This window comes from Carettochelys insculpta, chromosome 5 (genome assembly GCF_033958435.1).
Source record: "Carettochelys insculpta isolate YL-2023 chromosome 5, ASM3395843v1, whole genome shotgun sequence".
Taxonomy (NCBI): Eukaryota; Metazoa; Chordata; order Testudines; family Carettochelyidae; genus Carettochelys; species Carettochelys insculpta.
In genome coordinates this window covers 82852490-82863543 of record NC_134141.1, presented here as the reverse complement: position 1 = coordinate 82863543, position 11054 = coordinate 82852490, and the positions used below count along the sequence as shown (strand labels likewise).

Below are 11054 nucleotides of genomic sequence, written 5' to 3'. Positions count from 1 at the left end.
CCAAAACACACACACACTTCAGAAGGGCTTAGAAACATGATCTGTCCCTAATGATTTTTGGAATTTTAACAAAAAATTAGTACAACACATGCAGGTAAGTATGCAGGCCAAGGTTTTCAAAACTTTTCAGTCATTCTCCCCTTCCCTCATCTCACCAAAAAAGAGTACCCCTTTTTAAAGCAGAGGTTTCAAAGTCAGGTTAATTTTTTTTTTTATCTTCTGTCATTCTGAAGTATTTACATGAAAAAAACATCAGAATATTTTTCATACAAGACAACAGGCTCTCAAATAAACAGTGAATGGAAAAATTAAAAAGTTTTCAAAACAAAAAAATGCAACTAAAAGAACGTTGAAAAACTTGCCAACCAAGGAAGGAAGTCTACTCACCCATCATAACAATAATGTAAGTAAAATGTAGCAAGGTTGACTGGACAGCAACACATGGCATTTGTATTAACAAGGGAACCTAATCCACAGAATTCTCATTTCCTTTAAAAGTTTCCTCTTTGGCTCATTATAAACTTGGTTATTTCTAAAAGTTTGTTGAACAACTCAAGTAAGATCAAATACACAAGTGATATAAAAGTATTTATTCACATAATTTACATACAGAACAGATGGCTTTCTTTGAATCCAAAGCTTATACATGAATTATAGTGATACACTGTTTGTCAAAGAACTCTTCACGGAAAACAGTTTTTTGCCTCATCTTAATAGAAATAAGCCTTTCATCAGTGGAACTTAACACAGGATGCTATTCTGTATCCTTTCATCACTACGACTCATACAACTTTCATACCCAGCACAGAAAACATGCATTCTCTCTTTACAGAAATGGGACTCACTTCAATACATACTGGTAACAAAGTGCACACAGTTTGCTGTGGGGGATGAGGGAGGACAAGAACACCTCCACCCCAAGAACAAGGTACGTTGCCCCTTGTATGTAACCAGGACAAATAAGGCACCATAAATTTTGTCTCCTCTGATTATAATTTATGAAACACAAATTATTTCTGCCTTGTGATTTGAATTACATCTGAAATACTATGAATGAGTGAGTCTTTGCCACTTAAGTAGGTATTTAGAATACATTGTTTTATAAGCCTCCTCCTCCACAAATCATTTTGAGAACATTCTAATGGGGTGATTTAACTGGTTTACCTTATTTTGAAATGCAAGATGCCCCATGTAACAAAATATTTGCATACAAGAACCAGACTCTACAAGATGTACAGTAGCTTTAGCTTCACAAATACAAATGTTAATCTATTACTACAGTGTTTACAGTAGGAGAAAAAACACAAAAATGGGTATTTCAGGTTAAAATGAGTCAAACCATGAGATACTAACCTCAGACTAGACATGAAATTGCATCCATTTGCACAGTCTTTTTTGAATTCAAGCTGTCATTTACTTGAAAAATAGGGAGACAACATAGTACTGTTGGATAATTTTCCACTTCCACTGTAGCATGAAAATTGTAACTGTTTCTCACATTTGGCTGCCACTAAAGTAAGTGATCTGGTCTTCTAGTTTAATGATTTTAATAGCTGACCTATTTTTGCTTATTGTTCAAGTCCTGAGAGCTCTTTCAAAAGCTAAAAGTTAAAAAAATAACTTCTAAAGGAAAAAAATTCAAGTCTCAGCAAGTGATTCAAGTGGAATCTGATAATCATTATAATTAAGAAATAATTATGGGTCTACTAGTAAATCACCACCAAATCCTACAAAACAGGTTTTTTTTGGGTGGCGGAGGGATGGCAAAATAATCTTAAAAATAGTTTGATTATAAAATTACTCTCTCATTAAGAATCACTTTAGTTTTTGCAAGACCCAGGCACTAAAATAAAAATTATTTTAAGATTATACGTCTACCTTTAAACAAACATATACTATGCATTATTGACTGAGCTGTGGCAAATGAAGCTAGAGTACAAAAATAACTCTGCTTTGAAGCTGTTCAGAATTACTATGAAACATAATGATAGTCATCTTGATGTACATGGCATTATGTAAATCCCATGTTCTGAAAGTATATTCTGCATCCTTGATCTCCAGTGAACATTTAATCCAAGAGAAAAGTGCAGACTTTATCTACATCTAATTTAAAATGCTTACCTAATAATTTCAAGAATTTAAGAATGACATATTAATCTTTTAGAAGAATGCCTGATTTTAAGATAGAAACCATGTGACTTATTTTTTCTTATTACATACATGGAAAGTTAGTCTTCAAGTGACAAACTAAATACCATCCTAAAACTAAGTCAGACTGGAAACACGAGGAAACCATTCTAACTTAACTTTCAAAATTAACAAATCCTCAACCCATACTCATGCAATAATCCTGGGTTCCAATCTGCTCCAATTTACACTTGATTTATACTGGGGAAATGCCATTGAAATGAATGGAGTTACAGGAATATATAAAAGGCAGTGCATAAGCAGAATCCAGCCTATTGCATTAAATATTTAATTTAGAAAAAAAACTGCATTTGCAATGGGAGATCTGTTAATCTTTTCCTCAACCCCAAATAAGACAGATGAAAAAGGATAAACACAGGGTAGCATCATTTAATAAATTAAAATTAAATAAATACAGTCTTTCATGTTTATCTCTGTACATTTAAAAGGGATTAAATATTTACTTCTCAGTCATGTCCTTCAGCTTATGTATCTGAATTTTGTCATTACAAAAATACATAATTTGGAGAAGACTATAAAATAAATCAACAGTAGAAAACATTGCTATGTATATACTACACTTATCTTTTAGAACTGCTTCTCTAGCTACAGAGATAAATATGAAGATTAATTCTCCTTCGTGGAGTGGAACTTCACAAAAAGAAGTATAGCAAGTAACTTATATAACAGGCCCCACAAGCTTCAGCATTATGATTTCAAGGGCGATTGGCATGTGGATGGTTATTCATCCATTGCACTTTTCGAAGACAGTCATGCATCCATTCTGCATCTAGAAAAGTTACTGTGTAAGTCAACAGCTGCTGTTTAGTCTCATCATGACAATCCAGTTCTCAAAATGTTTGAAAATGCTCACATCACCCAGAATGAGAAAAAAACCTGATTTTGTTCTCCAGCAGTGCTTGTTATTCTCCATTAGTAAGTCTGGTAATAAATTAAGGAAGAACAAAGGAGAATTCACAGCAACTCTTCTACATACAGTTCTGTTGTTGTTCTGTGTTCTTAAGTCCCAAAACTTTATTCTGAATCATTCACCTCCATAAAGATATCCCCGAAAAAATATTCTGAAATTCTGGTTGGCTCTTCTTCTTTCTCCTGTCCTTTTGTATAGGAACCTTCTTTTTCAGCAGACTCAGAAGAAACCTGCCACAAAAAGAGAATCAAAACAAAACAAAAAAAAACAAACTGTGTTTGCAGTTTCTAATATCTATTGAAATCTGGTGTTTCTCATACCTCTGTGCCTCATCTCGTGTACAAACCAAAGTCTGGTGGTAAGTTTCAGAGCTCACTTACAGTGTAAAACAAGAAGTCCTGTGGCACATTACAGACTAACATATTTTGGAGCATTAACTTTTGTGGGCAAAAGACCCGCTTCATCAGATGCATGAGTGGGGGTTCCAGAGGAGGGTCTAAATTGATAGACTCATGAAATGGAGGGAGTCCCAGTAAAGAGGAGGGCCAGAGTTGACATGGTCATTTCAGTCAGTGAGGATGTGGCACATTATCAGCAGCTAATGTGGAGGTCTGAACATCGAGAGAGGAGAAACTGCTTTTGTAATTGGCCAGCCACTGCCAGTCTCTGTTCAATCCTTGGTTGATGGTGGCAAATTTGCAAATGAATTCCAGCTCTGCAGTTTCTCTTTAGTCTGTTTTTGAAGGTGGGTTGGTTTTTTTTTGTGCGCACAGGATGGCTACTTTTAAATCTGTTAAATTTAAGCCCTCCTCTGGAACCCACACTCATGCATCTGATGAAATGGGCCTTTGCCCATGAAAGCTTATGCTCCAAAATCTGTTAGTCTATAAGGTGCCACAGGACTTCTTGTTGTTTTTGAATATACAGACTAACTCGGCTACCCCTCTGATACATACAGTATAAAAAGCAACTGGCCTTTCCACTACCAATATAATTATTTTCCCAAGCAAAACTCTCTTGGAGAATAATTTGGAATCCACCAAGCAAACTGTAGTACAATCATCCTTCAAATCTTCCATTAATTTATGTGGTTGAGTAGATTAATTTTATATGATCAAGTTATTACCTGTAATAATTATTCTTTCATGATACAAAACTTAATGGAATCCTACTCTTGAAGCCATGCAACTGAGCATAGATCTACAAATTCTCACAGCTCCTGCATGCAATCAGGGTGTCATATACCATTTCTGCTAAAGTAATGACAGAAATTTGATTGCAATGTTACAATACCTAAGCAACACTGATAAGTCAATTTGTACAAAGATGGCCATGTGGCTGCTTTGTGAATTCCACAGATATATAAAAGTCAGAGACAGACATGCCTCTTGCAAAATATAAGATGGCAAAGCCTTCAAAACAGAGTTGTCAGGCTGCTGTAGTAAGACACAATTAGATGTGGTTCTGTTAGTAGTAAGCACAACATACTGTCAAGTGATTAATTAAAAACAGTGGGGACTTTGAGGGCTTTAGCATTTTAAATAAAAGGCTAGGGGTCTTTCACGCTCAGTTTTATCAGGAAGGACATTCAAGTTAGGGGGAAATGGTGGCAGGACAATTGACTAAGGTGAACCTCCAAATGCCTTTGGGAACAACTTGTTAAGGATTAAATGTTGGTTTCAAAAATTATCCTAATCTTGTGCTTTAGATAGTATTTTACAAACTTTAACATGCATAACATTAATTTTCATTATGCTTTTGAAGATAGAGAACAGTTTCTCAGCAGACAGCTCAGTGCTTGAAGCCATCAGAGACAACCCAAAACTTAAAACCAAAGAGGCAATCAGCAACACCAAATCGATGCATATTCTGCCTCCTCACGCCTGTCTTCTGGACTATTTGAAAGAAAGATACTATTTGTGCTGGACTAGTTGGAAATCTGACCAGTTGCACCCAGAAGGTGAATGTACTCAGCTAATGACTCATTCTCTTATCAGGGGTTTGATGCTTCTACAAAAGATGATGTCTTGTTTAATGAGGGTGTGGCACATCACTTGCATATGCTCAGACACAAAGGACATCTTTGTGTGCGTGACAGGAATCTAGTTCTCTGCTTCTGTGGAGTAGGACAGAGATAGTGCCTCTTACTTTTGCAGCTGGAGGCCAAAGTGCACAGTCTTGGTACCAAACCTAGGGTCTTAACTTGAAGGCCTCTGAAGACTGAACAGCTTTGTATCAGACTGTAAACAGATGTCACTCTGAGCCAGCAACAGATCTTTCTGGGATTTGACTCATTTGCAGTCACCATGAAAATTTCTCTCCTTTTCAGCCAGATGGGGTCATTTCTGAGGCAGACGCAGGAGTCCCTCTTATGGGAATTACGGTGAAAACATACTCAAACACTTCTGGAGTGTGAGGCAGTTGTTCTGTTCTAGATACAGTTTTTTACTAAAATAAAATCTTTGCGAGTCTATGGGCAAACCTAAGCTGTTCAGCCGCCCAGCAAGCTATCAAGTGTTGCACACTAAGGCTGTGTCTAGACTAGCCCCCAACTTTGAAGGGGGCATGGTAAGTAGGGTGTTGGGAGATTACTAATGCAGTGCTGCAGTGCATATGCAGCACTTCATTTGGCTAAATCTCCCCCACAGCAACGTGGAAGTGCTGGCTGCGTGTAGCCCCGGGTACTTTGAAGTGCCCGCACTACTTGGAAGTTGTCATGGGGCAAATTTAGCCTAATAAAGTGCTGCATATGCACCACAGCACTTCATTAGTCACCTCCCAACACCCTAATTACCATGCCCCCTTCAAAGCTGGGGGCTAGTCTAGATACAGCCTAAATGCTCTTCCACCCATTGCCAGGCTGCTCCTGCCCTCTGCCTTGGAGCTATTCCCAGAGCGTCCTGTTTGCCACGCAAAGCAGGGGCTGAAGGGGGGAGTGCTGATATCAGGACTCCCCTCACCTTGCTCTTACACCCATCTTCACAGAGTGGTGAAGGGGATGTGACAAGGCACCGAGGGAGATGGCTGGTGCCACTGTATCTGCTTTCAGTGCAAATCTACTTAAAAGGGCAACATACAGCAGCAAATCATAGGGGGTGCAAAGAAACACATGCATTCAGGGTTTTAGTTTGGGCTTAGTTTTGGCATCATCTGAAATCGATGCTTTAATTAAAACAATACCTGAGTTTTTCTCTCTTTGCATTGTCAATATAGACAATAACCTGATGTGTAAACAATAGAAAGACAGTAATCTCCATAGAACTAGCTGCCTTTGGCATACAGACAGGGTTGAGTCTTCTGTAGAGTAAGAAAAAAGGGCTCCTTTCAGTGAGAAACAATGCCTGGGGAACACCTCTTCTCCTGCCCTGGATCCATTAAGCCCAAGACTAGTGCAATGGCCTGACTTCTCTATCAGTGCACAGCTTCACATCAGATTTCCCAGCCAGGACTCTATTTTTGGCATATGGCTATTTCAAGTTTTAGTTCCCTGACTATAAACTCATAATAGGAGGAAGCTGCTCCATTTCTCCCACAACTCAAGGAGATGCTATACAGTAGACCACTGACTTATGTGGGGGTTGCATTCTCACTGTAACTTAAAATACATATGCAGTTTTTTGTGGCTACAGGTGGAGCATATCTGCATATCAATAATTTGGTGCACATAACAAAATTCATTCCACATAGGGAAGGGAAAAATTAGAAAGAACTTTTTTTGGGACAAGTGTTCTGCTTCAGTTTTGCTTGATGTAGAAAACACAAAGGGACCTTGAGAGATTAGACGAGAGAACTGGGGAGATTTAGTATTAACAAAAAACTCCTCTTTAGGGAGAGGAAAAACAGTACAAATGAGATGGGATGTAATCAACCACCTGAATTTTAACTGTTCAGTTACAGCTCTTCCTACACTTTGCAAGAAGTATACAACTACACAGCTGGATCCCTTTAGGTAAATCGCAAATGGGGACTTTTTCAGAGACACATGTGGTCAGCTCCCTGGGTCTGCTCTCCACCTGATGTGCTCAAACCAGTGACCTCAAGTTCCTGATTTAAAATTGAAGTGAAGGCTAAAACTGGGATGAATAAAACATCCTAAAACAAAACATTAAATTCCAACATTTAAGATGCTTTTGCTGTTATTGGAGTTTTGCCCTAGAGATAGTGGTTCTCAAATATTAGCAACCCAATTTTGGACCCTAAGGTTCTGCCTTTCCCTAGGGGTGCTTCACCCTGCTTAACCCCTGGCCCTCTACCCACTCCACCACTTTTCTCAAGACACCATCTCTACATCCCATCTCTTCCTGCCCCTGTTTTGAGCTGCATGCCCATTGAACAGCTGTTCCATGGTGTGCAGGAGGCACTGGAAAGGAGGAAGAATTGATCAGCCTCAAACTAGATTTGCAGACCCACCAGAGGACTCGAATTTTTAGAACCACTATTCTAACAGACCCTCCAACGTTGTAAAAAACAATGGCCATGTAATTGTGATTTGGTTTTTCCTATCATAGTCATTTTGTTCAATTGCCTGGCACACAGATAATCAAAAACAGTCCACAAATCTATAAAAGAATATCAGTGACCACTTGGGACATACACAAAAGGTTGTCCCCTACTATTGCTTGACATTTCGTACAAACATGATGTCCACAGCTAACCGTATGTACCTGAACTGCAGCAGTGCCTATGTTCGCACATTCAGCAGATGTCAGCCTGCTCGAAGAGGGAAGGGAATGGGACTCTTGAGTGTCTGTAGTAGTCTCAGCAGATGGAGTGGGTCTTTTCAGACTTTGTTTTGAGCCAGCAATGAGAGGTTTTTGGAGTCTCTGTCTATTTCCTTTAGCATCCTCTCCAGTTTCAGAATTATTTGATTTACAAATTAAAGATAAAAATCCCAGAGGTCTTCTGCCAGCCCTATTCAAAACAAAACAATTTGTAACAAAACTTCAAGGTTTATATCAGGATCTCAAAACTTAGAGTCGGTGGGCCATCTACGGCTGGAGCATATTTGCAATCTGACTCAGGAGTCTCAGCAGCCCAAAAGGGTGAATCCATACCTGTTTAAGCACCACCCCTTCTGCCAACGCCCCCCGCCCTCTCACTTCCTGGCACTCCAACCCCTGAAGGATTGGGCCTTGGGTATTAGTGGGAGCCGGGGGTGGGGGGGGAGGTGTCTTGCTGTGGGGCAGCAGGAGCAGTTGGAAGCTACAGGGATGTGGAGTGCACTTGGGTTAGTGCACTTGCTCTGCACTTCACTCCACTTCCCTGTGGTGAAGTGTGAGGGGGACCCAACTGCTGCTGCTCTCTGGAACCAGGCAGCACCCATAATCCCCATGCCAAACCCCTCAAGGGGTAGGGTGCCATGGAAGGAGAGGGTGAAGCGGTGGTGGGGCTTTGCAAGTAGGTATGGACGCACCCATCCCTCGGTCACAGGGACTGCTGGGCCAGATTGTAAATACACTCTGGCTGTAGATGACCCAGAGGCTGTGAATTTGCGACCCCTAGTTTATATAATACTGTCAGCTAGCTTAATGAAAATGGGAGTGGAAATACTGTCTGTCTTTAAGGAGACTATGACTTACAACCTAGTAGCAAACACTTCTAAAGGATATGATTAAAACATTCTAAAATAAATCATTTGGAACAGGTTAAACCCACCCTAGGATTTATTTGGATTTTGTTTAAACGTTTTGGTTTTTATTCTCTGAATTGGAAAATACCACAAGTTTACCAGATTATTTAAGTAGCACAAAGTTGGTAAAGCTCCCTACAGAGCTATAAAAGCTTTCACTAGCCTCCATGCTAGCACAACATGGGAGCCGGAGCCCACAATTCAATATTCAAGAGTGGCCAATATAAGCTCCCAGATCTTTACGTGGAAGGCAATCCTAACAACAGAAACAGCTGCAGTAGGGATCTGCCAGCTTCTTGCCAAAAACAACAGGGAATTTCTCCATGGGTGGTTTCCACAGGCCTCCTCGAATGCACCACGTCAGAGAGGAATCCCACCCACCTAAGCACAATTTGTTTTTAAGAAGTCAGGACACCTTCACAAGGGGTTAACAATGCAAAGTCTGGTCACCCTAAGAATACTTCAGATTCCAAAGCTGTTCCTTTCTAGTTTGTGCTGAGGAAAAGCAACGACAGTCTAAGGGGTTTTAATCTGGAATCACAACTATCCCGCTCTTCCCACAATGCTAAGTAAAAGGACCAAGATGTACAAGTCCTGATAAGACGGAGATGGTCTTCAGTATGAGAAGACAAAAACCAGTGCTTTAGAAATACCTTGGCATCTGGCTTTTTGAAGGTGCAGCCATGCTTCCAACATGTCCTGAATGTCCAGATGCACAAATACCCATAGAACCTCCTTGCTCTGTTGCTTCTTCTTTTCCTTCCTGGTCCATTCCAGACTCCAGATCATCTGAACACGTACGTACCGATTCTTCAAGTGGTTCAGTTCCTAAATTCTGAAGGGATTCAGATTGCCCTTCTTCTGCAGTTTTAGACAACAGTACAGAGGTAGATTGTTTTTTCCTCTTTGAAGTTTTCTGTTTTTCAGAAATTCTCCCTTCAGTGAAAAAATTAATATCAAGCACAAATGGGAAATTTACATTTCTCATTGATAAAACTTAAAATTTCATTAATTTTATAATACTGTATTCCACTGTATTTTGTCTAAATCACTGTGGTGGTATTATTAGAAGACAGTGTCTTGGCGTATTACAATTGACACTAGTATTACTTTTATTTTTGGTTGTTTTTAAAATAAACCTGTTTCCCAAAGACAATGCTGCTTGTGACTCTCTGTAGATTAGTGGAGTATCCTGTAACTACCATATTCCTCATTTTAATATTACCGTGACATCACAGAGAAAGCATGTCTTGCTTATAAGGTATCGGGAAAAAGAGAAATGACTTTCAGTAGATCATAACCTATCTGTATGTGTCTGTCATCAATGCATACACAATTATGTGAATGTATTTTGTGATTGTCACTAAAACATGCTGTAAGCTGAGAAATCAGCCAGGTATTAGGTTCCCAGAGACAACACAAATGAGAATAACCAATGCCCAGGTAAGGTGTCAACAGCTATTATCTGGCAAGGGAGCTACAATGCAATGACTCAACTTCATGAGTCTATGCCAGGGGCATTGCTCAACCTTATCTGGCAGCTCAGCAATGCTCCCCAACATGCCTGGACTAGTGATTTCTCCAGCACATGGACTGAGGGTATAAAAACCAAATGGAGGCCCACGCTGTCTCCTGTCTTACCATTCTGTAAGCAACAAGAACTCTCTGAAGACAGAGAGGACTGGCCCAGATTTCAAGGGTGAAATCTGTGTACTGCAGATTGCAATATTCAGTAGGTTGAGAAAAACGGACTGAGCTCTTCGTTGCCCAGACTAATAAGGCTGCAGGTTTAGACTGCGTATTTAAATTTTATTTTCTTTTGGTAACTACTTTGACTTTCTTGCCTAACACAGACCCTCAAATTCTCTTTTTTGTAAATAAACATGTTTTACTATTACCTTTACCCAAGGCCATCCTCACCCTTATGCAAAATATGCAGCTTGTAAGGCACCAGAATATTTGGGGCACTACAGGGTATTAAGTCTGGTCTACACTATGAGTTTACATCAAAGTTAGTTGCATTAGGTCAACTTCGTAACTAATCAGTCCACACCATCAAGGCCCTTCCACCGACTTTAAGGGCATTTAATGTTGATTTCTGTACTCCTCCTTGAAGAAGGGGTGTAGTGGTGTGTACAGTGGAGAGCACTAATCCAGGAGGGGGTGGTGTAATAGGTCCTGCCACAGTGCAGACGAGAAGGAGGAAAAGAAGAAAAGGAGCAGCAAAACTGTCCTGCACCCCTCCAACAGCTACCAACCCCTGCCCCTTCTGTGATAAGATCTGCAGCTCCAGATTCAGGCTGGTCA

General features: G+C 39.9%; 1 protein-coding gene across 3 annotated transcripts in view; it reads right to left on the bottom strand.

The window, feature by feature from the left end:
- Positions 1 to 581: 581 nt before the first annotated feature.
- The window catches only part of BDP1 (BDP1 general transcription factor IIIB subunit), a 92502-nt gene continuing 82029 nt past the window's right edge, over positions 582 to 11054 (bottom strand). For 2 of the 3 annotated variants that reach the window (XM_074995411.1, XM_074995412.1), the window contains exons 40-42: positions 9401 to 9683; positions 7783 to 8029; positions 582 to 3348 (exon numbers count right to left, since the gene is read on the bottom strand). In XM_074995411.1, coding sequence (XP_074851512.1) covers positions 3223 to 3348; positions 7783 to 8029; positions 9401 to 9683 — 656 coding nt within the window. In that variant the 3' untranslated portion in view covers positions 582 to 3222. Of the gene's footprint in view, positions 3349 to 6298; positions 6416 to 7782; positions 8030 to 9400; positions 9684 to 11054 lie in introns of all 3 variants that reach the window. The other variant, XR_012645761.1, reaches the window with a different exon arrangement.